This window comes from Indicator indicator, chromosome 8, assembly GCF_027791375.1.
Source record: "Indicator indicator isolate 239-I01 chromosome 8, UM_Iind_1.1, whole genome shotgun sequence".
NCBI lineage: Eukaryota > Metazoa > Chordata > Aves > Piciformes > Indicatoridae > Indicator > Indicator indicator.
The window spans coordinates 3798358-3825568 of record NC_072017.1 but is presented as its reverse complement, the minus strand read 5'-3'; the positions used below and the strand labels follow the sequence as shown (position 1 = coordinate 3825568).

The following is a 27211-nucleotide window of genomic DNA, read 5'->3' as shown; positions in this document are numbered from 1 at the left end:
CTGGGCACCTCTGCCTTTCATCTGTCTTAGGTGCCTGCTCCTCCCAAAGGCATTTTCTTTGCAGCCAGAGCAGTCTGTCTGAAGAGAGTGATGGTTTGCCTGCTAGCTGAAGGGAGGAAGACAAACCTGCTACCCATTGCTCTGGTAGAAGTGAACTGATCATCCCCACTATAACTCCAGCCTTTACAACGGGAAAGTAGCACACACAGCTTTTATAAACAAGAATTATTGACCTGTTTTTGTTTTGGTTTTGGTTTTTTGTTTTGTTTTTGTTGTTTGTTTTTTTAAATAGTTTCAAAAGAAGAAACTCTGCATCAAATATGAGTATAATTCAGGAACTACTACATAGCAGCAAAACTACATTAGACTTTCTGATTTTTCCATGGTATCCTTGGATAGATACACCACCCAGTAGACCATGTTAAATGCTCCAAAGGTAACAGGAAATAAAATGCGTGCATATTTGTCTATCTTACTCGTGCCAGAGTGGGAGGAGGCAGGGGGAGCAGGTGGTGTGGCAGCAGATGGCTTTGCAGATGCTCCTAATGTATTAGGTGAGGTGGTCTGAATCTGCTCCAGTCTAGATCCAAGCAAGTGCTGAATGGAAGGGGATCCAGCTGTGGCATGCTGGGATACAAATCCAGTTAAAATTGGGGTGGAAGGAGGAGCTGGAGGGGTAGCTCTTGCAGAAGATAATGTCTCTGATGCATTGAGGCGTGTGAAAGGGTTGGGACTTGATGCAGAAAGGGAGTGGGGTGTAATGTCAGAAGACCCCTGAGCTACAGAAGGAGGCTGGATGGAGCTGTGCCTTGTGTCAATTCGGCTCCCACCATCAGCTTCAGCCTGCACTGTGGCGTTGGTTCTTTTCCTCACGTTTGAATTGGCATCTGTACTCTGCAAAGGGACCAGGAAACAAACAAAACAACAACAAAAAAAACCAAGGCATCTTTAAAATCAACACTTCAGCAGAAGCAAGGAGAGCTTCACAATCAAGCACTGGCAGAATAACACAAATGGAATCAGGAAATAGTCATAAATAGAATCAGGAAATACTCATCAGTGACTTTATCCTGAAGCACAAAGACACTGCATGCACAGGAAAAGAGATTTAACAGCATATCAAGTGATCAGCAAGAGTTCTGTTTTACCTGTGGCTGGGACACATCTGAGGCATCACACTCCTATGTAAACTTTCTAGCATCAGGGTAAGGATTCCTGGGTTAGAGTGGAGGTTTACTCCTATGTAAACTTTCTAGCATCAGGGTAAGGATTCCTGGGTTAGAGTGGAGGTTTACTCCTATGTAAACTTTCTAGCATCAGGGTAAGGATTCCTGGGTTAGAGTGGAGGTTTACTCCTATGTAAACTTTCTAGCATCAGGGTAAGGATTCCTGGGTTAGAGTGGAGGTTTACTCCTATGTAAACTTTCTAGCATCAGGGTAAGGATTCCTGGGTTAGAGTGGAGGTTTACTCCTATGTAAACTTTCTAGCATCAGGGTAAGGATTCCTGGGTTAGAGTGGAGGTTTACTCCCAGCCTCATGCTCAAAACAAAATTATCTGATGCTTAGCTATTTCTCTGATGATACAAAACCATTCTAGATGCAACTTACCAGCCATTATGGTTTACTTCTGCTTTCTATCTCCAGCAAAGGGACTACCACATAGTAAAGATTTCTAGTCTGCCATCCAGAGCAGATGCTATTAAAATGCAAGTGTTCACCAAACCAAGTCACCACGTTGCTGCTCTGTCAGAAATAAAGGCAATGCTCTTTTTCCATCAACCACAGGCAATAAACTCTCCAGCTACAACCCAACAACTGAATAAATCAGTCTTTAATCAACTACTCCTTCCCATTAATTAAGAAAAGTGGTGAATTCTTCATCAGATTGATGTCTTCAGGCAAGTCTTAGATGTCTTTCTGAAAGATATACTTAAGCCAAATGGTACTTATTAGGCTGGATGAGAAACTGAAATAGAGATAAGGAATTAGACATGAGAAATCCAGCAGAGTTTAATCCATTACTGACTTCTGGGAGTGGACCTCAGGGTCTGTCTTTCTTCTCTGCATTTAAGAGGAAGCTTAATATGACCTGAATTTCCTTCTGGAAGCATACCTGAAGAACAGAATTTTGAACCTTCAAGCCCTACACCTAAAGGATGATGTAAAACGTGTTATGTCTTACATATCATTTAGATAAAATTTAGATATGATATTTTAGATATAATATGTGAATATATTTTGTACAAAGACTCACTGCTTTCCAAAAGACAATTCTACGTGTCCAGCAGGTCTGGGGAGATTCTTCTCCCCCTCTATTGTGCCCTGCTGAAATCACCCCTGCAATCCTGTGCCCAGTTTTGGGCTCCCCAGGTCAAGAGAGACAGAGACCTGCTGGAGAGAATCCAACAGAGAGCCAGGAGGATGCTTAGGGGACTTGAGGATCTCCCCTGTGAAGAGAGACTGAGAGCCCTGGGGCTGTTTAGTGTGGAGAAGAGAAGGCTGAGAGGGGATCTGATCAATGTCTATCAATAGCTGAGGGGTGGGTGTCAAGTGGAGGGGGCCAGGCTCTTTTGGGTGGTGTGCACTAATTATGACAAGGAACAATGGGTTCAAACTTGAACATAGAAGATTTCAGCTCAGCATGAGGAGAAACTTCTTTCCAGTGAGGGTGACAGAGCACTGGAACAGGCTGCCCAGGGGGGTTGTGGAGTCTCCTTCTCTGGAGACTTTCCAAACCCACCTGGATGCATTCCTGTGCAGACTACCCTAAGTGATCCTGCTCTGGCAGGGGGTTGGAGCTGATGATCTCTGGAGGTCCCTTCCAGCCTCTGATATATTGCAATACTGTGCTACTGTGTATTCCTCCTGTCTACTGATGGAGGCCCTGACCCTGTGAGAAGCCCATGCTGGAGAAGGCTCCTGGTAGGATCTGTGAACTGAGGAGCTCATGCTGGAGCAGGTTTGCTGGCAGGACTTGTGACCCTATGGGGGAACCATGCTGGAGCAGTCTGTTCCTGAAGGACTGAATGCCCTGGAAAGGACCCATGCTGGAGCAGTTAGTGAAGAACTGCAGCCCTGTGGGAAGGACTCAAGTTTGAGAAGTTCTGGAAGGACTGTCTCCCATGGGAAGGATCCCACACTGGAGCAAGGGAAGAGTGTGAAGAGGAAGCAGTGACAAAAACGTGTGATGAGCTGACTGCAACCCCCATTCCTCAATCCCTGTACACCACTCAGGGGTGCTGGAGGAGGAAGAGAAATTGGGAATGAAACTCAGCCCAGGAAGAAGAAATGGGTAGAGGGAAGGTGTTTTCAGATTTGGGGTTATTTCTCATTACCCTACTCTGCTTTAACTGGTAATAAATCAAATTCTTTGCCCCCAGTCAAGTCTGTTTTGCCCAGGATGGTAATCACTGGATGATTTGGTTATGTGTTTCTCCCCTGTCCAGCTGAGAAGGGGGAATGATAGAGCATCTTTGGTGGGCACCTGGTTCCAGCCAGGCTCAACTCACCACAGGCACAAAACCAAAATATAAAGCATGACAATCAAATGGAACCCAAGTTAAAATGCAATCCAAGAAATGAAAGGATTATCCAAATAAAGACTCCTTCCTGAGGGCAAGCCAGGAAAGTGCTCCATTATCCTGAGCCAACAGAGAGCTGCTGTGCTAGTCCAGATGGGGCTCCACAGGAAACACTGAGGCCACATTTTTTCACATTCTCATTCTAGACTGATTTTTCTGGAGGCATTTCAGTGAGATTTTTTGGGAGAGATTTAAAAATGGTGTAGCTCAGGAATGTAAAATAGGAGCCTGGAAGCTTCCCTAAAATGAAGTTACATTACAGCATGAAGCAGAAGCCTTAATAGGTTTGCCAAAGATTGCCTTTCTCTAAACACAACAGCTTGCTGCTTCTATAAATGACACCTCACCCTTTCATCCTGATTTGGTTCAACCAACTCCATGCTTCACAACCACCACCAAACCCAAAGCTGGAAGTGCTTTGCTTAGCTGCAACCTCTTCCAGGGGAAACCTTCTCGCTATCAATCCCATCCGGAGAATTCAGCAGCCTCAACATCAGGAGGAACTTCACTTCACTGGGAGGGTCACAGAGCACTGGAGCAGGCTGCCCAGAGGGGTTGTGGAGTCTCCTTCTCTGGAGACTTTCCAGCCCCATCTGGATGTGTTCCTGTGTGACCTGTGCTGGATTCTCTGGTCCTGCTCCGGCAGGGGGGTTGGACTGGATGATCTTTGGAGGTCCCTTCCAACCCCCAGCATCCTGTGATCCTTCCAAGAGAAATCTACACAATTTATTGTTAACCAAGTGGCAGCTTTGTGGAGCAAGTTTGCTGGCCAGCTCCTATGACAATGCAAAGAACAACAACAAAAAAAAAATCCCCCTGCAACAAATCTCTCCTCAAACAAAAACCAATCTGTAGATCATTTGCTTTTCCATTTAAGCTCAACTCTGAGGGCTACTGCTGTTTACTACCACACTGAAGTGATGCACAAATGTGAGCCAATCTAAGCTCATCAATATTTAACAAGGTTTGCACACTACAAACAGCTGCTCTCATAATGTGGAGACTCTGAAACTTTCTCTGAGCCTACAGAAGCCTTGACTTGAGCCAAACAACAACAAAAAAAAAAAAAACAGAGAGTACTGGATTGTTTTCTCTGTATTACCAGTTTTTGACAAGCAAGCCAATTTTGCACTTCAATGAAGTCAAGATTGCAAATTTAGCATGAACTGAGGCAGCATGCAGCAGCTGAGCTGAGATTCATGAGGAGGGGATCATCAGCACAATAATACAGCAACACTGAGCTGACAAACTTAAGTCATCTTGTTACAGAACAAAGAGAGCTGGTAACAACCACAGAGTGTATTCCCTGTGATAAGGCCAACCTAGAGCCTGTAAAACAAACAAGAACATCAGCCTGGTAGATGTCTCCACTCTCCTTAGACTTACTAGAACTTATTCAGGGACTAGAAATAGAGCCTCTAAAACAATCAAGAACACAAACAAGAACAGCAGCCTTGTAGATGTCTCCACTCTCCTTAGACTTACTAGAACTTATTCAGGGACTAGAAATAGAGCCTGTAAAAGAAACAAGAACATCAGCCTTGCAGATGTCTCCACTCTCCTTAGACTTACTAGAACTTATTCAGGGACTAGAAATAGAGCCTCTAAAACAATCAAGAACACAAACAAGAACAGCAGCCTTGTAGATGTCTCCACTCTCCTTAGACTTACTAGAACTTATTCAGGGACTAGAAATAGAGCCTGTAAAAGAAACAAGAACATCAGCCTTGCAGATGTCTCCACTACCCTTAGACTTACTAGAACCTATTCAAGGACAAGAAATAATCTCATCTAACTGAGATCTGCTGAGTACTGGGTTCAGTTTGGGGATTCTCACTACAAGAAAGACATTGAGGTGCTGGAGCAGGTCCAGAGAAGGGCAACAAAGCTGGGGAAGGGTCTGGAGAACAGGGCTGAGGCAACTGGGGGTGTTTAGTCTGGAGAAAAGGAGGCTGAGAGGGAGAGCTTCTCACTCTCTAGAGCTCCCTCAAAGGAGGTCAGAGACAGGTGGGGTTTGGCCTGTTCCCCCCAGTAACAAGTGACAGGATGAGAGGAAATGGCCTCAGGTTGCACCAGGGGAGGTTGAGGTTGGAGATGAGAAGAAACTTCCTAACTGAAAGGGTTCTCAAAGAACAGGCTCCCCAGGGAGGACTCACATGCTGAGTCCTAGGGGGAATGTGACAATGGTAAAAGTGATTACCAGAGCATCAGGCAACTTCATCCTTAGGACTCTGTTTAAGTGCATTTGCCAGCAATGAGACACTGCATGCTGCAAGAAATTCTTGTGCTGCTACAGCACTACACAGGGAGCTCCTTCATACAACTCATGGATTCATAGAATGGGTTGGGTTGGAAAAGACTTCAAAGATCATCTAGTTCCAAATCCCCCTGCCATGAGCAGGGACATTTTCCACTAGACCAGGCTGTGAAGGCCTCACCCAGCCTGGCCTTGAACACCTCCAGGGTGGAGATACCCATGACCTCGCTGGGCAACCTTTTCCAGTGTCTCCCCACCCTCACTGTCAAGCATTTCTTCCTAATCTCCAGTCTAAATCTGCCCTCCTCAGGCTTCAATCCATTCCCTTTTCATCCTATCACTACAAGCCCTTGCCAAAAGTCCCTCCCTGGCTTTCTTGCAGGTCCCTTTCAGGTACTGGAATGCCTGCTAGTGCTCTACACAGCAGCTTTAAATCACCCTGCACTTATAAACTCCTCCACAGTTTTACTAATGGGTACATCCCATTGGAACGTGAAGCCAAAATCAACAATTCCTACTGCCAGAGCTAAGAGAGAACCAGTGAGCACCAAAATTCCCCTTCATAGACCCTCTTGGGAAGCATAGTCATCATCAACTGCTGAGGAAGAGGTACACATTAAAACTCTGCATTTGCAACACAATTTGCAGCAATATTTGCAAGAGTATTTACAATAGAATTGAGAGTGTGGTGGGTTGAAAAACTGCCCCCCAACTAATTGGGAGAAAACACCCCCAAAATAAAATCTGCCAGAGCAGCTCAGTTGGAAAGCAAATGAAGCTACATTTGCAAGCAAAACTACAATCTAGAAGTAGGAAACGCAATGAATGTGTACAAAATATTGACCTACATTTACAATTTATAAACAACACAAGAACCCCCACCCTGGACAAAACCAGGGGGTGAGTTACCAACAGGTCTCTCCTCTTCCCCCCCTGCACACAGGACAAGAGAAAGAGAAGAGCAGATGGTAGCTTGTTAGTACTTAGCCACAACAAGAATGCAGCCAAGGTCAGCAACAGCCAAGCAAATGCTCCCTCCTAGTATCTGCTAGAGCAAAGAAGTCACAAAGATAAAGGGTTAGTTTATAAAACTAATTTGTTAGTTATCAGCCCAATGGCATCAGTTAGACCTTAGCATTATTTTCCCTTTTGCATCCAATGGTAATTTATTTGCATCCTACTCAATCTGTAGAAAATTTTCCTCGGCATCGGCCTAAAGCTGCCACAGAGAGGTATTCTAATTTCCCTCAGCACTCTGGAGAAGAGCTCAGCAGCCCTGGGGTTGGAGATACAGACACTTCAGAAGCCCTGCAGCAGCCTCATCCTACTGCAGACCTTCACAGCAACACCGAGCAAAGCCCCCAGGGTTTGCACCATTTGTTTACTTAGTTCATTGCTGCAGGTCAATCCATCTTCTAGATCCTTAGCAGACCTCAGGCATGGGATATCACTTAACTGGGATATCACCAGGACAGAGGCAGTACAATATTGAAAGCTGTAGCTTCTGTTTTCTCAGGGATAAAGTCAAAGCAGAGTTTCCAAGTCACACCACCACCAGCAGGAGAAAGCTAACACTATGGCATCCAGCAAGCAGCTGTAAAAAACTGGAGAGAAACACTGTGGGTAAGATCACAGCCTAAATGATGTCTCTGCAGAAGCAGCCACCTAACTGTACCAAGTGCTTTCAGCTCCTTCCTGAAGCTAAGTCAGGCTGTAAAAGGACACTCACACAAGGACTGTCCTCCACTACAGAGTAGGTTTGGTGATAGAAGACCTCCTCTCAGATCTGCCCTGATTGTAGCACTGGACACTAGGGAACTATTTCTTGACTGCAAGAGTGGTCATCCACTGGAACAGGCTGCCCAGGGAGGTGGTGGAGTCCCCAACCCTGGGTGTGTTTAAAGGTGGTATGGATGTGGTGCTTGGGGATGTGGTTTAGGGGTGAACCTTGTAGAGTAGGGTTCTGGGTTGGACTTGGTGATCACAGAATCACAGAATGTTAGGGGCTGGAAGGGACCTCAAGAGATCATCCAGTGCAAGCCCCCTGCCAGGGCAGGATCACATATACCAGATCACACAGGAACTCATCCAGGTGGGTCTTGAATACCTCCAGAGAGGGAGACTCCACAACCCCCCTGGGCAGCCTGTTCCAGTGTTCTGTCACCCTCACAGGGAAACAATTCTTCCTCCTGTTTCCGTGCGACTTCCTGAGGGTCTTTTCCAACCTGAATGTTTCTGTGGTGCTGTGATCAGCACAGGCTTCACACCATTTCAAGCACACCCCCACCAGTCTAGTGGAAATTCCAGGACAAAAGGTCCTCATTCCATGGTACAGATATTGCATTCTACACATCTCCATCTCAACCTCACCTTCCTGTTGCAGTGCCTGCACCCACAAGCTGGCTCCAGAATCAGCTCTGCTCCTTCTCTCTGACCCTGTAAAAGTTATTTAACATAACAAAAAGAGCCTCAATGGGAATTCAACATCCCACAGGCTACCCAGAAGCCTAACTACTAAGAAAATTCTCCAGGACAGAATGGGAAGGGCTGAAGCCTGCCCCTCCTCCCACATGGGGTTTGTGGGAGCTGGTATCTAATAGGTGAACTGGCCACTCAGATGGCACAGAGTAGGTATTTTTCCACCTCAAATGCACGGCAAACACTTTAGGAGCAGCAAGTCAGTTCTGCACATGCCTACCCAGGGCAAATTAGTAATTAAGATTTTTACATGCCTAATCACCATTGTGGATACTTAAATACTTAAACCCCAGTTCAAGAGGGACAGGGATCTGCTCCAGAGAGTGCAACAGAGGGCTACAAGGATGCTGAAGGGACTGGAGCACTGCCCTATGAGAGGCTGAGAGCCCTGGGGTTGGTTAGTCTGGAGAGGAGAAGCTGAGAGAGGACCTAATAAATGTCTATAAATGTCTGAGGGCTGGGGGTCAAGAAGGAAGGGAAAGCCTCTGCTCAGTTGCACCCTGGGATAGGACAAGGGCCAATGGATATAAACTCCAGCACAGGAGGTTCCACCTCAACATGAGGAGGAACTTCTTCACTGGGAGGGTCCCAGAGCACTGGAGCAGGCTGCCCAGAGAGGTTGTGGAGTCTCTTTCTCTGGAGACTTTCAAGCCCTGTCTGGATGTGTTCCTGTGTGACCTGTGCTGGATTCTATGGTCCTGCTCTGGCAGGGGGGTTGGACTTGATGATCTCTGGAGGTCCCTTCCAACCCCTAACACCCTGTGATCTCACTAAGTGTAAAGAAAAACAAGACAAAATAAACCAAAACAAAACCCACAAACAAACAAACAACAAAAAACCCAAAGTAAAACACAAACCCAAATCAGTGTGAGGTGTCTAGTGTGGAGGTTCTAGTGTGAGGTGTCCCTGCCCATGGCAGGGGGTTGGAACTGGATGATCCTTGTGGTCCCTTCCAACCCTGACTGATTCTGTGATTCTATAAACCAACCAATGAAAAAAAAAAAAAAAAAACAAGGAGAAACCCTGACAGGGTAGTACAATTAGAGCAGTTTTCAAATTGCACAGAACTTTACTGATCAGAATCATCAAGCATATAACAAAAAGGTCTTAGAGTCATGACAAGTGAACAGTAAATAAAATCAGAATCCTAGAATGTTAGAGGTTGGAAGGGACCTCCAGAGATCACTGAATCCAAATGGGATCACCTAGGGCAGGTCAAACAGGAACACATGCAGGTGGGTTTGGAAAGTCTCCAGAGGAGGAGACTCCACTACCTCTCTGGGCAGCCTGTTCCAGTACTCTGTCACCCTCACAGTGACATTTTGAGCCTGAGATTAAAGCCTTCCATGCCAGTGTTAACTAAACCTTCAATGAGACACAGGAAATTAATACATAGGAAGGTCAGTGATGTGCTAGATGAAAGCTTAGGTATCCCAAAGAGGGAAATCTCTATTAATTCAAATAAAAACTGATGCAAGAATTGGAAGGCTCAAAGCACCCAAGATTCTGGCATCCCTTGCTGTTTAGCTGCAACAGGGAAATTGTTTGTGTGGCAATTCAGCAATATTTTCCTATTAAACTCTGCCACAGTGGTTTTTATCCTCACCACTCCTTCCTAAGAAAACAGTCTGTTCTTCTGGGAGGGAGGACATCAGAGAGCCTGCCAAATTCACACCATCTGACATTTACCAGGGAAGTAGCATGTTGTCATCAGTGTAAATAATGCTGCTTGTCCCAAATCCCACTGAGTCACCATATTGCCATGCTGCTAGCAAATGCACAACTTGGAGGAGAAAAATCTACCCTGCTTTATTCCTCTGTGTAGAGCCAGTCATTCAAAATTTGACTGGACCACTACTAGAGGTTTTGGGTTGCTTTATAGAGCCCTGGAATAGGACCAAGTCAAAGTTCTACCTGCCACAAAATACAATGAATTCTAGACATAGAATCACAGAATCAGTCAGGGTTGGAAGGACCTCAAGGATCATCCAGTTCCAACCCCCCTGCCATGGGCAGGGACACCTCACACTACATCAGGCTGGCCAGAGCCTCATCCAGCCTGGCTGCAAACATCTCCAGGGATGGGGCCTCAACCACCTCCCTGGACAACCCATTCCAGGCTCTCACCACTCTCATGGGGAAGAACTTCTTCCTCATGTCCAGTCTGAATCTCCCCACGTTCAGCTTTGTTCCATTCCCCCTAGTCCTGTCACTACCTGAGAGCCTAAAAAGTCCCTCCCCAGTCCTTAGCTTTAGCAGTGCAAAGAGCAATGTGGATTATCTGGAGAGGAAAAAGTGAAGAGAGATAAAAGTCAAAAAAGCTATCCCACCACCCATGCCCTCATTGGGCAATCTGAATGTCATGATGGGAGGAGAGGAGAGGTGCAAAAGTGCATTCCATCTTATATTCCACTGTTAGATAGGTCCTACAAGTGCGTAGTGTGGATGAAACATGAAGTCAAGCATACTGAAGAGATGATCATTAGAAGTTATGAAGGAGAGGATGATTAAAAGGACCTTTCTTTTTTCCTGACAAGTGGGTGCCAGATTTGAGCCAAATCCCCCCATCCACCTGTATGGTGCTTCACAGCCATAGCCATGCAGCCATATGTGCATGAACCTATAGTTAAGTTTGCATGTAGATGGTACTTAAGCACTGGTGTGAAGAGCTCTGAACAACCCCAGGCACCAGTATAGGCTGCGGGCTGCTCTCTTGGAGAAAGCCCTATGAGGAGAGGCTGAGGGAGCTGGGGGTGTTTAGCCTGGAGAAGAGGAGGCTCAGGGCAGACCTTATTGGTCTCTACAACTACCTGAAGGGAGGTTGTAGCCAGGTGGGGGTTGGGCTCTTCTCCCAGGCAACCAGCAGCAGAACAAGAGGACACAGTCTCAAGCTGTGCCAGGGGAGGTCTAGGCTGGATAGTAGGAGGAAGTTCTTCACAGAGAGAGAGAGATTTGCCATTGGAATGTGCTGCCCAGGGAGGTGGTGGAGTCACCATCCCTGGAGATGTTCAAGAGAAGCCTGGCTGAGGCACTTAGTGCCATGGTCTGGTTGATTGGATAGGGCTGGGTGATAGGTTGGACTGGATGAGCTTGGAGGTCTCTTCCAACCTGGCTGATTCTATGATTCTATGAAAAGAACCTGGGAGTCTTGGTGAGCAACAGGATGAGCAGGAGCCAGCAATGTGCTCTTGTGGCCAAGAAGGCATCCTGGGGTGGATTAAAAGGGGTGTGGTGAGTAGGTCAAGAGAGATTCTCCTCCCCCTCCACTCTGCCCTGGTGAGGCCACATCTGGAATACGTGTCCAGTTCGGGGCCCCTCCGTTCAAGAAGGAACTTAGGGAAGTGCCTGAGAGTCCAGTGCAGAATCACAAGGATGCTGAAGGCAGTGGAACATCTCCCTGTTGAGGGCAGGCTGAGGGAGCTGGGGCTCTTCAGCTTGAAGAAGAGGAGCCTGAGGGGCGACCTCATTCCTGTTGATAAAGATGTGCAGGGCAGTGTCAGGAGGACAGAGCCAGGCTCTGCTCAGTGATGCCCAATAACAGGACAAGGGGCAATGGTGCAAGCTGGAGCAGAGGAGGTGCCACATGAACATAAGGAAAAACTTTTCCATTGTGAGGGTCACAGAGCCCTGGAGCAGGCTGCCCAAGGGGGTTGTGGAGTCTCCTTCTCTGGAGATATTCAAAACCTGCCTGGATGTGTTCCTGTGTGACCTGCTCTAGGTGATCCTGCTCTGGCAGGGGTGTTGGACTGGATGATCTTTCAAGGTCCCTTCCAAGCCCTAAGATTCTGTGATTTTGTGGGATTTTATTTATATCATCACAAAAAGGAAAGAGCTAGTGGGGAAAAAAAATCTATTATGCTAGGTCATGTGCTGACCAACTTTGGAGGTGCTCTGTATAATATCTATCAAAGGAAGAACTGCTGATTAGGGACCAAAGACCTTCATTATTTTCTCTCTTTCAATTTTCGATGACCTTAAAATTGTGGTTAATTTTGCTTCAGTAGTTTGCTGAAAATGCCTTGAACACTCATTGCCTCCCAGATTCCACCCAAGCCTCTCAATGTTTTATTTCTTCTGACTCCCAGTTTTCCCAGTGCAAAAATGAAGTCAGCCAGACATCCCCCATGCAGCTGTGAAACCCAGTTGCAATTTGGTGCCCACCAACTGCAAAGTCTTTGTGGAGGGGGAACAAAACTGCAGTTTAAATATAAATACAGAAAAAGGTATAAGGAGAAATGTAAAGAGGCAGAGAATCATAGAATGGTCTGGGTTGGAAGGGACATCCAAAGCTCATCCAGTCCAACCCTCTCCGCAGTCACCAGGGACATCCCCAACTAGATCAGGTTGTCCAGAGCCCTGTTGAGCCTCACCTTGAATATCTCCAGGGATAGAGCCTCAACCACCTCCCTGGGTAACCTGTTCCAATGCTCCACCACCCTCATGGTGCAGAGTTTGTTCCTAACATCCAACCTCAATCTGTTCTTCTCTAGGTTGAAGCCACTGCCCCTCATCCCATCACTGCAGGAAACAGTCTCCCTCCAGCCTTCCTTTAGGACCCCTTCATCCCAGGGAATTAACTCCCTGGCAATTTGCATTAGAAGGGATGTTGAACAACCAACTTTTTTTTTCTTTTTTTTTTTTTTTGACTACTTAATGGAGAGAAAAAAGAAAGGAGAAATTACAATTAGACCAATATAAGACCTATCTTAATGCCTGCAGCTGGTATTAGCTTGAAAATACCTTTCATTACTGAACAGGAACAGATGTTGTTTATTCTACTAGCCATAAGGCTTTTCATTCTAGTAACTTAACTTTCCAATAATTCTAAATAATTATTCTAATAATATTTACTCTAATATTATTCTAATATTCCTTGTGGTTATATTTTTTGGAGTTTGGGGGAGTTCTTCTCCACGTGGGATTAGCACAATGACAGAGTCATAGAATGGCTTAGGCTGGAAGGGACCTCAGAGATCATCTACTCCAACCTTCCCTGTCATGGGCAGAGACACTTCTCAACTAGCCTTGGCTTCTCAAAGCCTCATCCAACCTGGCCTTGAATAGCTCCAGGGAGGAGACAGCCACAACCTCCCTGGGCAGCCTGTTCCAGAGTCTCACCATGCTCATACTGAAGAGCTTCTTCCTAAGATCCAGTCTAACCCTACTCTCCCTCAGATTCAAACCATTCCTCCTTGTCCCATTGCTAGACACCTTTAGGAAAAGTCCCTCTTCAGCTTTCCTCTAGCTTCAATACCCTTCAGGTACTGGAAGGCAGCTATTAGGTCTCTCTAGGGTCTTCTCTTCTCCAGGCTGAACACCCCCAGCTCCCTCAGCCTGTCCTCATAGCAGAGGTGCTCCAGCTCTTGGATCATCTTTGTGGCCTCCTCTGGATTCACTCCAACAGCTCTGTGTCCTTCTTATAATGGGAACAGCAGAACTGGAGGCAGTATTTGAGGTGTGGTCTCAGCAGAGCAGAGTCCAGGGGCAGAATCCCCTCTCTTGCCCTGCTGCCCACACTCCTCTGGCTGCAGCCCAGCACACAGCTGCCTGCTGGGCTGCATGAGGGCACTGCTGGCTCCTGGGGAGCTTCTCAGCAACCAACACCCCCAAGTCTCTTTCTCCACAGCTGCTCTCAACCTCCTCTGCACTCAGCTTGGATTAGTGTTGGTGATCACAGGATGTTAGGGGTTGGAAGGGACCTCTGGAGGTCCTCGAGTCCAACCCCCCTGCTGGAGCAGGGCCATAGAATCCAGCACAAGTCACACAAGAACACATTGGCCCAACCCAGATGCAGGACCTTGCACGTTTGACTTGTTGAACCTCATGCAGCATTTAAAGCATTTTTTTTTTTTTTAGAATTAAAAACAAGGGGGGGTTTAGTATTTGCTAGAATAACCTCTCCAAAGTTTGAACTTACTGAGTTATGCTGAGATTTCCAAAAGCAAAGCATTATTCTAAGGCTGTGAAGTTTTCCAGTGGCTGCAAGAAACACCATCAGGTATTTGAGCACCAGATGAATAACAGCCAAGCAGATCCCTGTTGTGGTACTTCATTATCATACTTACAGAAAATTGAAGAGTAATTACCACATTTCCTAGTAAGGGCTGGAGGGGTTAGCACTCCGTCAGGGCTTTTTCTTTAGTTATAAATCAGGCATGGAAATTAAAGTCCTGGGGGCTTTGTGCATTAAAAACAAACCCAAGCAACAAAAACCCCTCAGCAACAATACCCCCAAGAAACAATACCCCCAAGCAACAATACCTCCCAGCAACAAAAACCCACAACAAAAAAAAAAAAAACAATACCCCCAAGAAACAAAAACCCCTAAGCCACAAAACCCCCAAGCCACAAAACCCCCAAGCCACAAAACCCCCAAGCCACAAAACCCCCAAGCCACAAAACCCCCAAGCCACAAAACCCCCAAGCCACAAAACCCCCAAGCCACAAAACTCCCAGCAACAAAACCCCCAGCAACAAAACCCCCAGCAACAAAAAAAAAAAAACCCAACCAACAAAAAAAAATCCCAAGCAACAAAATCCCCCAGGAACAAAAAACTCCCAAGGAACAAAATCCCCAGGAGCAAAACCCCCAAGCAACAAAAACCCCCAAGCAACTAAAAGCCCCAGCAACAACAACAACAAAAAAAAAACAAAACAGCAACAAAAACCCCCAGCAACAAAAACCCCCCAAGCAACAAAACCCCCAGCAACAAACTCCTCCCAGCAACAAAAACACCCCCAAGCAACAAAATCCCCCAGGAACACTTTTTTGTTCAATTTCTCCACACCCAGCTGTTTTTCACCTCTATTATAATTCAGTTCTAGAACTCAGTGGAGTTGACATCACAGCTAAGTTGGGTCAGAATCCAGCCCAAATCTAAGCTGGGTCAAAATCCAGCCCAAACCTAAGATGGGTCAGAATCCAGCCCAAACCTAAGCTGGGTCAGAATCCAGCCCAAACCTAAACTGGGTCAGAATCCAGCTCAAACCTAAACTGGGTCAGAATCCAGCTCAAACCTAAGCTGGGTCAGAATCCAGTCCAAACCTAAGTTGGGTCAGAATCCAGCCCAAACCTAAGCTGGGTGAGAATCCAGCCCAAACCTATGCTGTGTACTTCCAGTGATTACTCTTCTTGCTTCATAGCAGACAAACATTTCTACTTCCATTATTCCACTACTCAACCATGTTAAAGGCAGAGCAATCCCAGGTTCTTGGAAAAAGACCAAATCCTTTAAACCAACCAGCACTTTAATTTGTGCTGTTTAGGAGGACAAACTCTGAAATATTAAGAAAAGCATTTCAAACTCTACACCCATTTATGCCCCACTTGTACTCTTTGAGCAGATATTTAGCTCTAGACGTTGCAAGCAGTGCCAGTTGCTGGGTAGGACCTATTTAAGCCACAGAATCACAGAATATTAGGGGCTGGAAGGGACCTCCAGAGATCACCAAGTCCAATCCCCTGCCAAAGCAGGGTCACCTAGGGCAGGCTGCACAGGAACACATGCAGATGGGTCTTGAAAGCCTCCAGAGAAGGAGACTCCACAACCTCTCTGGGCAGCCTGCTCCAGGGCTCTGCCACACTCACCATACAGAAGTGTGTCCTTGTGTTGAGGTGGAGCCTCCTGTGTTCCAGCTTGTACCTGTTGTTCCTTGTCCTGTCACTGGGCACCACCCAAAAGAGCCTGGCACCTTCATCCTGACACCCACCCCTCAGATATTGATAGATGTTGATCAAATCCCCTCTCAGCCTCCTCTTTTCCAGACTAAGCAGCCCCAGGGCTCTCAACCTTTCTTCATAGCAGAGTTCAAGTTCCACAATCATCCTCCTGGCTCTCCGTTGGACTCTATCCAGCGGATCCCTGGCTCTCCTGAACTGGGGTGCCCAAAACTGGACACAGGAATCCAGGTGTGGTTTCACCATGGCAGATAAGTCTAGTGACCCAGGTGAGAAATAAAACCCAAGAAAAAAGAAAACAAACCAAAAAACAAACCCAAACCAAACAAAACATAAAATAAAACCAATAAAATACGAAACACAAAATACGAAACACAAAATATGAAACACAAAATACGAAACACAAAATATAAAAAATAAAACATAAAGCATAAAGTAAAATATAAACCAAAATATAAAATATTATACAAAATAAAATATATATTAAAATATTTTTAAGAAGTAAAAATATAAAATAAAAATATTAAATAAAATACAAAATAAAATATCTATAAAAATAAAATATTTTTAACATTAAAAATATAAAATAAAAATACAAAATAAAATAAAAATAATATAGAAAAATAGAAAATCAAATAATAGAAAAATCAAATAGAAAATAAAATAGAAAATAAAAATGAAAATCAGATAATAGAGAAATCAAATACAAAATAAAATATTAGAAAATAAAATAATAGAAAATAAAGTAGAAAATAAAATAGAAAATAAAACAGAAAATAGAAAAATCAAATAATAGAACATAAAATATTAGAAAAATCAAATAATAGAAATCAAATAATAGAAAATAAAGCAGAAAATAAAATAGAAAATAAAATATAAAATAAAATAAAATATAAAATAAACTTGGATTGGATTGAATTAAATTAAAAACACCACAAAGCATTGTACCTGAGCATCACAGTGTCCTGCTCTGAGCTAGAACAGCAATAATTTTGTTCAGTGATTTTCCTTTTGAGCTCAGTCTCTCCTCAGTAACTGCACTTGGTGAAGTTAATGCCATATTCTCAGAGGCAGTCTCTGTTTCTAGTGGTATTAACTCTTGATGTTTATAGCTAGCACCAAGGATTGGTTTGCAGCCCAAAGGTCACTGCATTTCTACTTAGCACCAAGGATTGGTTTGCAGCCCAAGGACACTGCTAAAGCTTTTGTACTACGTGGGGCTGCAGAGCAACAGGCTGCACCCCCAGGGAACAGTGGACAGAAGAGGTGACCCTAAACTGACCAACAACTCCACTCCATCCTGTGTCCCATGCAGTATGAAGCTGACAGATCATGAGGCTTAAGATTTCTTCTCCAGTGGCCAGCACCTGTGGAGGACTCTCTACATTTTGCATTGGATTTTGATTCATGAGTTCCTCACTGCAGCTCCCATCTGCTGCAGGGTCCAGTCAGGGATTTCTGCCACAGCATCAGTGGTGACAGTGACCTAACTGCTGCTGGGCTGGCTGGGTTCAATACAGCTTTGTACATATTTGTATATAATTCCTTTTATTGCTATTATTTTCATTAAAGCAGCTTTAGTTTTCCAGTCCAGAAGTCTCTCTCCCTTGTTCCCTTTCTCTTCCCTTCCACACACGTGCCAAACTATGTCTTGTTTGCTTTCCTTAACGGAGTCACAGGATGGTAGGGGTTGAAACAGACCACTAGAGATCAAGTCAAACCACCCCTGCCACAGCAGCTTCACCTACAACAGGTTGCACAAGACAGCATCCAGAACTTCCACCTTGGAGGTGGAGTCCACCTTGAATGACTCCAGAGATGGAGACTCCACCAGCAGTCTGGGAAGCTTGTTTGAGTGCTCTGCCACCCTCAAAGTAAAGAGGTTCCTCCTCATGTTTAGATGGGACTTCCTATGTTGAAGTTTGTGCTCATTACCTCTTGTCTAGTCTGTACATCAGCACAGTTTATCCAGCCCAATCCTTGCTCTGGAAGTCATGAAGTGGGCACAGAGTTGGGCACAAGCCAGATTAACTACTCTACATAGGCTGCTCTTAGATGTCTGTTCACCAAAAGCTGCCAGAGGATCCCCACTTTCCTCTCATCCCCCACATCATGTCACTTGAGCTTTGTCCATCATATGACTAAAGAGGTGAGTATCACAGAAGTAGATCTCAGTCACATGAGAGCACAGAGAACCAGAGAATGGCTCAGGTTGGAAGGGACCTTAGAGATCATCTACTCCAACTTCCACACCATGTGCAGGGACACCTCTTAACTATATTCAGCTGCTCAAGGCCTCATCCAACCTGGCCTTCAACACCCCCAGGGAGGAGGCAGCCACAGCCTCCCTGGGCAGTCTATGCCAGAGTCTCACCACCCTCCTACTGAAGAACTTCCTAAGACCCAGGTCTAACCTTACTCTCCCTCATCTTCAAACCATTCCCCCTTGCCCTGTCTCTAGAACCCTACTCTCCCTCATCTTCAAACCATTCCCCCTTGCCCTGTCTCTAGAACCCTACTCTCCCTCATCTTCAAACCATTCCCCCTTGTCCTGTCTCTAGACACCCTCATGAGAAGTCCCTCTGCAGCTTTCCTGTAGCATTCCTCCAGTTATTGGAAGGAAGCTCTAAGGTTCCCCTGGAGCCTTTTCTTCTCGAGGCTGAACACCCCCAGCTCCCTCAGCCTGTCCTCATAGCAGAGGTGCTCCAGCCCTTGGATCACCCTTGTGGCCCTCCTCCAGACTCATTCCAACAGCTGTGTCCTAATGTGCTCTAAAACAGACAGGGAGAATTACAGACTCTTCTCCCTCTGGAGCTGCAGCTGCTGGAGTCCTGCTTCTCCTGAGGGCTGGCATTGTCTGGAAAATTCTCTTGAAGCAGAAGGAAGGGTAAGGTGGATGCTCATGAGGCTGTCCACATGACAAAGCTTCTTGTGAACTTATCAGGTACATGCCAGTCACATATCACCCCAGCATGGATGCTCCTTCTAAGGAAAGGAGTGTGCACCTACCTAGCAGTGAAGAGCTTGACCTTTGAGTCCCTCCATCAGGTGCTACAGGGTTTACTCAAGACAATGTGACACTTAACTGCCTTCTGAGAAGGAAATTTTGAGGGTTACAGCCTACTTGTGACCGAGTTTGAAGACATTATTCAGTTCAAAAGGTTCATTTGAGCCTGCCCTCGTTTTGTCCTAGTTTCACACTCCTTTAACAAACAGCTGAGGTTGAAACTCATGTTTAACAGTGTTTAGGAGCCTATTTTTTTGAAGACTTTGTTTTCCAGTACCATTTTTCATCTCCATAATTGGGTAGGTCTTCAAAAATAAACTTCATAGGAATACAGTGAAAAGGAAATAGTGCAGAAGCATAAAAATAGACTCAGGAGGACAATAACAAACCCTAAATCATTCATTTCCATCACACACTGACTTGCAACAACATTTCTCCTTTTTAAATAAGAAAGGAGTTCAGAACACTTAGGGACAGGTTCATTCCTTCTAACCTGAATGCATTTTAACTTGCTCCCAAGAGAAGGAGACCATAGAGAGGAGAGCATAGGGTAAGGCATCTCTCTTGGCTTAGACAGACTCCAGTGCTACTTTCTGCGCCTGACAGAAGGGGTGAGTGAAGTTGTCCAAGTCAACAAAGCAAAGCAAAGCAAAACAAGACCAAAACAAAACCCAAACCAAAGCCCAAAACCCAAACCAAAGCCCAAAACCCAAAGCAAAGCCCAAAACCCAAAGCAAAACCCAAAGCAAAGCAAAACCCAAAGCAAAGCAAAACCCAAACCCAAGCAAAACCCAAACCCAAGCAAAACCCAACCCCAAGCAAAACCCAACCCCAAAACAAAACCCAACCCCAAAACAAAACCCAAACCCAAAACAAAACCCAACCCCAAAACACAACCCAAACCCAAAACACAACCCAACCCAACTTCAGGTTTAAAGGGAAAGTTTGCCTTGAGTTCTGGCAATTGTACTGCTAACAAGAGGATTTCTAGCATGATAGTGGCAATGTGGTACAATCGTTTTTAAACACTAAGTGGGTTAAGACAGCAAAGCCTTACACTGAGAAGTGGAGACAAAATGTGTGGCCTTTATGTTAAGAAACAATGCTTACAGATTACCTGCTACAGTCAGGCTACTGTCCTGCTCTCTTGCTGAACTACAAAATCCCAGGGAAGCTGAGCTGATGTTCCTATGCCCTAGTGGCCAAGAAAGCATCCTGGGGTGTTTTAGAAGGTGAGTGCTTAGCAGGTCAAGAGAGGTTCTCCTCCCCCTCAACTCTGCCCTGGTGAGGCCACACCTGGAATATTGTGTCCAGGTCTGGGTGCCTCAGCTCAAGAAGAACCTCAGGAAACTACTTGAGAGAGTCCAGCACAGAGCCATGAAAATGATGGAGTGGAACATCTTCATTATGAGGAGAGCCTGAGGGAGCTGAGGGCTCTGTAGCTTGGAGAAGAGGAGACTGAGAGGTGACCTCATTCATGTTGATAAAGATGTGCAGGGTGAGTGCCCAGAGGCTGGAGCCAGGCTCTGCTCAGTGATGCCCAATGACAGCACAAGGGGCAGTGGTGCAAGCTAGAGCAGAGGAGGTGTCACAGGAACATAAGGAAAAACTTTTTCACTATGAGGGAGAATAAACACTGGAACAGGCTGCTCAGAGAGGTTGTGGAGTCTCCTTCTCTGGAGACATTTAAAACCTGCCTGCATGCATTCCTGTGTGACCTATTCCAGAGTAGGTTTAGACTGGATCTTAAGTAGAAGTTCTTCAGTATGAGGCTGATGAGACTCTGGAACAGGTTGTCCAGGGAGGCTGTGGCTGCCTCCTCCTTGGGGGTGTTCAAGGCCAGGTTGGACGAGGCCTTGAGCTGCTGAGTCTAGTTGAGAGGTGTCCCTGCCCATGGTGGGGAGGTTGGAGTAGGTGATCTCTAAGGGTCCCTTCCAACCCAAGCCATTCTACGATTCTCTGACTGCTTCAGTGAAAACCAAACCATTATCTAGGAACACTCCTCAGGAATGCCTGAGATGCAGGCAGTACAATCAAGGAGCTTAACATGAACCAATACCTCTGTGTACATGACAAACTCCACACTACTATAAACACACTTTTTCTTCTTCCTGTCTCTTACTAGCAGCCAACAGAGTGATGAGCAACATCTATCCTTTGAAGCAGAAATGGGAGCTAACAGAACAACACAGCCAGGAGATTGAAAACTGTAATGATCTGAAGTAGGAGAGCAAAGAAGAGGAAGAAAATGGAAGTGGGTGGACAGCAGCTGAGCAATGATAGCAAATGGAAGGGGTGGGAAGGCAAAGAAAAGCAGATGAATAGGGAAGGAGACAAATGAGATGTGAAAAGAGACAAAGGACAAAATTACCAAGAGTTAGTCTAAAACAGTGTTTCTTAAATCATGGCTCAGGCACAGGAAATTACAAAGTCAGCCTTACAGGAAGAGTAAATTACAATGCTGCTGTCAATATCTTACTTCTTGAGTGGTGTTGTCAAGAGTCAATCATGGCTGGGAATTACAGCCTTCTGCATGGCTGCTGCAAGTGCTGCAAGGACTTGGTTAGCTAAGTAGCTCATGAATAGAAAGAGTGATGCAGCAGAGAGTAAGCACAGGAACAGGAAAAGAGAGCAAAGGAGAATCACTGGTGAGCTCAACTGGAAAGGAGATCAAGCCATTATTAACTGTTCCACACATTAAGATAGCTACCACACAAGTCACACCCAAAGCTGTTTTGTCAAACAGAGCCCCAAAACCTTTTTCAGGAGTTGAGGTGCAAAGAAACACAAATGACATCCAAATTTAAATCTCTAGTGAACACAAAGGTTTCATCCAGCATTATTCAAAACTCCTGAAACTGATGAAGAAAGAAGGCTCCAGACAGGCAATGCAGGCAATGAAAGGAGCACTGTGATGTCTAAGGAAGTGCTCCAAGACATAACTGCAATGCTTTAGCTTATTTAAATCCATTAAAGGCATTAGTCACCTAAAACAACATGCTGCCCTTATAATCTGTAACACTTTGGTCTGTATGATCAGTTCCAACAGAATCAATGTGCAAAGGGAAAGAAACTTTCCTGAAGACACTCATACTAAGTGACCATCACCAAACCCAAGCGAAATATAGAAGAGGCTGCAGGTATGAATGGGCAAAACCTCCTCCCTCCTCCTGAACTAATCCAGCCTGGAGGAGAGAAGGTTCCAGAAAGACCTTCTAGTGGCCTTTCAGTCCTTGAAGGGCTAATAAGAAAGACTTTTTAGCAGGGTCTGTTGTGACAAGACAAGGGGTGATGCTCTGAAACTAAAAGGAGATTTAGACTGGAGCCAAGGAAGAAACATTTTACACTGAGGGTGGTGAGACACTGGCCCAGGCTGCCCAGGGAAGAAGTAGATGCCTCATTCTTGGAACCAGGTCAGAATATTTGGGACTCTGAGCAGATGTTGATGCAAAGGGGGTGGACTAGATGACCTTTAAAGATCCCTTCCAACCCCAAATATTCTGTGAATACTGCCAGCAAGAATTAATTCCTGAATATTGTGTAGCATCAGCCTTCCACTAGCCTGACCTACACTCCTTTGCTAGCTCGGATGGGGGCTGGGAGAAAGCTAAAGGACTGTTTTTAAAGAAGAACACCACCAAAAAAAGCAGAAAAATGTCTGTCCAAGCTGGAAACCTACCGTGAATGTCTCTTCTGTGCTTCTTTCTCTTTGTATTGGAGCAACTGGGAATTCAAGGAGGGATTTTACCGTCTTCCTTTTGGCTTTTTCCATTTGAATGTTAGTGAAATAGTTGACAGCAGCAAACTCAATAAGAGCAGAGAACACAAAGGCAAAGCAGACAGCTATGAACCAGTCCATGGCAGTGGCATAGGAGACTTTTGGCAGTGAATGTCTCGCACTGATGCTCAGCGTCGTCATGGTCAACACCGTGGTGATTCCTTCGGAGAAACAAAGCAGGAAAAGCACAGCTGAATCCAAGCAAAACAAAGGGAAGTCCCTCTGCAGCCTTCCTGTAGCATTCCTTCAGGTATTGGAAGGAAGCTCTAAGGTTCCCCTGGAGTCTTCTCTTCTCCAGGCTGAACACCCCCAGCTCCCTCAGCCTGTCCTCATAGCAGAGGTGCTCCACCCTTGGATCATCTTTGTGGCCTCCTCTGGACTCACTCCAACATCTCTGTGTCCTTCTTCTGCTGGGGACACCAGAACTGGAGGCAGGATTGGAGGTGGGGTCTCAGCAGAGCAGAGTCAAGGGGCAGAATCCCCTCTCTTGCTCTGCTGTCCACACTCCTCTGGCTGCAGCCCAGCACACCATTTGCCTTCTGAGCTGCATGAGGAGCTCAAGGGGACCTTCTCAGCAATCAACACACCTAAGTCTCTTTCTCCAGAGCTGCTCTCAACCTACTCTGCACCCAACCTGGACTTTTAAGTGCATTTCAGAATTCAAACCAATGGGGTTTAGTATTTTCTAGAATACCCACTTGAGAGAATGACATTGCTGAGTTATGCTGAGCTTTCCAAAGGCTTGTGAAGCCTAATGCAATGCTTGAGTTGAGAGCTAGTGGGGTTCTTACTAGGTTTACAGGTTGTTCCTGCTGTAACTAATCATTAACCTTGTCTAATTTGTGTATTCAACACTCACATGTTTAAATGAGCCATCACATAGAAACACTAATTCCTATCACTCTTGCCAGCACCTATCTATAGAAAGGCTTTTTGCAGCACATTCTCTTCCTGATGAAGTCCTGCTTTAGACTACAGTACATAATAAAGTCAGGATATTGCTCTACTTAAAAAAAAAAAAAGTTTTTCTCCCACTTCTTGGTTAGGAATCAAGTAATATTGACATTTAATTTCTTATGCTTTGTTTTTTCCCATAGAAGCTTCTTTGGGTTTGTTTATCTTTTATTTTCACTGCTCACTGTAGCATCTCATTCAAGCTGTATTTTGATGAAAGCAGTTTTTAATATCTTGTGATCATTTTTCTTTTTTTAATTCATTTTTGTAATGGCAATAGCATACAAGAGAGAAGAGCACTAAACATGAAATTACAGTAAGGGGATCTAAGACTTACTCACAGCAAGCTTCTCCTGAGGACACTGATATACATAATAAGACATTTGCACATCTTGCACACTCCCAATCAAATGATTTTAGAAGTATTTTAGCAAGGGTGAGTTCACATAATTATGCCACTGTTGACTGGAGGATAAAACTGCTCTGGATGCAGACTGAGGAGCTGACTGTATCATTCAGAGCCAGGTCTTCCCCCTTTGCTCTCCAAAGCAAGTAGAATCCTCAGGGATCTACAGCTGTTTGCCACAGGCAACCATGCCATTCCCTTCAGGTTCTGTGTTCTCAGTTCCTCTTCAGATTGCAAGGGTTCACATAACAGTCTTCATACACAAATACAATATAAAATTGCAAAAAAAAAAAAAAAAAGGCAATACAAAAATTGCTCTGAATTTACATTGCCCCCTTGTTCCTGTGCTATCAGAATGGTTTGGATGGGAAGGGACCTTAAAGATCATAGAATCCTAGAATGGTCCAGGTGGAAGGGTCATCCAGTCCCAGCTCCCTGCAGTCAGCAGGGACATCCTCAACTAGATCAGGTTGCCCAGGGCCTCATCTAGCCTCCCCTTGAGTGTCTCCAGGGAGGGAGCCTCAACCACCTCCCTGGGCAACCTGTTCCTGTAAAACCCTCATGGTGCAGAACTTGTTCCTAACATCCAATCTAAATCTGCTCTTCTCTGGTTTGAAGCCATTGCTCCTTGTCCTCTCACTGCAGGCCTTTGCAAACAGTCACTCCCCATCCTTCTCGCAGCCCCCTTCAGGTATTGGAAGGCTGCTATTAGGTCTCCCTGGATCCTTCTCTTCTCCAGGCTGAACACCCCCAGCTCCCTCAGCCAGAGGTGCTCCAATCCCCTGATCATTTTCATGACCCTGCTCTGGACTTGCTCCATCAGTCATCTAGATCATCCAGTTCCAAGCCCCCTGCCACAGCAGGGACACCTTCCACTAGATCAGGTTGCTCAATGCCCAATCCAGTATGGAAGCAGTGGAGAAAAAAAGGCCTGTTCTATGGAGGAAAGTCATTAAAAAGAGGAAATATGAGAAAAAAATTAAAAAAAAATAAAAGTAATTACCAAACACAGTTCTGGCTGGAACAGACTCCTTATTTATCCAAAAAGAAACTTGAGAGAGGATCACAGTCATGATGCATGGGATGTAGGTCTGGATCATAAAATAACCCATTTTCCTTCTCAGGTGGAAGTAAACTGTCATGACAATATATTCACCTAGAAGAAGAAAAACAAAAAAAAAAAAGGTGGTTCTGGTTCTTTCGGTGTTGGGAGGGGTTTTTTTTGACTCTCTATAAACTATGTGTTGCAGAATAACTGTTTCAGATTATCACCCAGGATCCTTAAAGATGATGCTCTCCATACCACTTAACATGCATAGAAAACCTTAGAGACAAGGATGAATGAAAAGTTTTGGATGAATGAAAACTGTTGAATGAATGAAAAGTTTTAAATGAAAACCCCTGGAAGCAGTAGGTCCTGACAGTGCCATGCAGAAGGTGACATCGAAAACACAATAAACGTACAGCTAATTTTAGATTACTAAGTGACATTTTGCAGTATAAGCATGACTAAAAATCAGAGAATCATAGAATTGTCAGGGTGGGAAGGGACCTCAAGGATCATCCAGTTCCAATCCCCCTGCCATGGGCAGGGACACCTCACACTACAGCAGGTTGCTCAGAGCCACATCCAGCCTGGCTGCAAAAACCTCCAGGGATGAGGCTTCCACCACCTCCCTGGGCAACCTGTGCCAGTGTCTCACCACCCTCATGGGGAAGAACTTCCTAACATCCAATCTGAATCTACCCACTTCTAGTTTTGCTCCATTCCCCCCAGTCCTATCACTCCCTGACACCCTCAAACTTCCTTCCCCAGCTTTCTTGTAGGCCACCTTCAGATGCTGGAAGGCCACAAGAAGGTCCCCTTGGAGCCTTCTCCTCTCCAGACTGAACAGCCCCAACTCTCTCAGTCTGTCTTGGCATCTGTTGAATAGAAGAGGCCCAAGGCAGAAGCTCTCTACCTACCATAGGTACCACAATGTTATGGATGCTATCTGCCAAACAAAACAATACCAAGAATGATGCACATTAAATGTTATGGAAGCATCTCAGCTTTTTTCACTAGGTTTCTACATCAGCACTGCAGCAATAACACAGCAAATGCAAAACATCCAATCTGAATCTACCCACTTCTAGTTTTGCTCCACTCCCCCTAGTCCTATCACTACCTGACACCCTCAAAAGTCCCTCCCCAGCTTTCTCGTAGCCCCCTTCAGATACTGGAAGGCCACAAGAAGGTCTCCTCAGAGCCTTCTCCAGACTGAACAGCCACAACTCTCTCAGTCTGTCTCTTTTGGCATCTGTTGAATAAAAGAGACCCAAGGCAGAAGCTCTCTACCTACCACAGCATCCATAACATTGTGGTACCTATCTGCCAAACAAAACAATACAAAGAATGATGCACATTAAATGTTATGGAAGCATCTCAGGTTTTTTCGCTAGGTTTCTACTTCAGCACTGCAGCAATAACACAGCAAATGCAAACACCACTGACCAAAATTAAAAATACTCTGAAGGTTATCTAAAATGTTGGCATTCATATTAAAAAAAAACTTCCCCCTCCCAAAAAAAAAAAACCAAACAAAAAAAAACCACCCAAACATTTTTGCCATAAACTGAACAAATTGCCTAAATAAAACACTCGAGAATGAGCATTCAGGGGACAGTAAAGAAACTCTGTGCTGAGAAGTAAATTTCGAGTGGATTGCAAAATGCTGTTTTATCTTTGGGAAGAAAAAAAAAAATAACCCTCCTCAGAGCCATTCATCAAAATCTATTTGCTTTATGTGTTTCATTTTGACCGTCTCACAACACCCAAACTTGCTGATGCCAGGGAAAGCATTCCAAACTTTAAAAATATTTTGGGAATGGGCTTGTTTACCAGCACACTGCTCGTCAGGGATACTTCACTCCTTTTGCAGGGCCTGTAGCTGCCATTTGCCTTACTTCTTACAGCACAAATCAGCAGAAGCATCTATTGTGACTAATGCATTTGTGCCTACCCTTGTCTGACTAGAGGGTTTTGATGGCTTTAATAACCCATTCTGAACGCTCTGCTTCTAGGCTGAGCT

General features: G+C 45.1%; 1 protein-coding gene across 2 annotated transcripts in view; it reads right to left on the bottom strand.

Annotated features, from left to right (window-relative positions):
- Window positions 1–357: 357 nt before the first annotated feature.
- GABRA4 (gamma-aminobutyric acid type A receptor subunit alpha4) overlaps window positions 358–27211 on the bottom strand; it is a 46260-nt gene continuing 19406 nt past the window's right edge. For both annotated transcript variants that reach the window (XM_054383269.1, XM_054383268.1), the window contains exons 7-10: window positions 25144–25296; window positions 22702–22941; window positions 4197–4216; window positions 358–894 (exon numbers count right to left, since the gene is read on the bottom strand). In XM_054383269.1, coding sequence (XP_054239244.1) covers window positions 358–894; window positions 4197–4216; window positions 22702–22941; window positions 25144–25296 — 950 coding nt within the window. The remainder of the gene's footprint in view (window positions 895–4196; window positions 4217–22701; window positions 22942–25143; window positions 25297–27211) is intronic.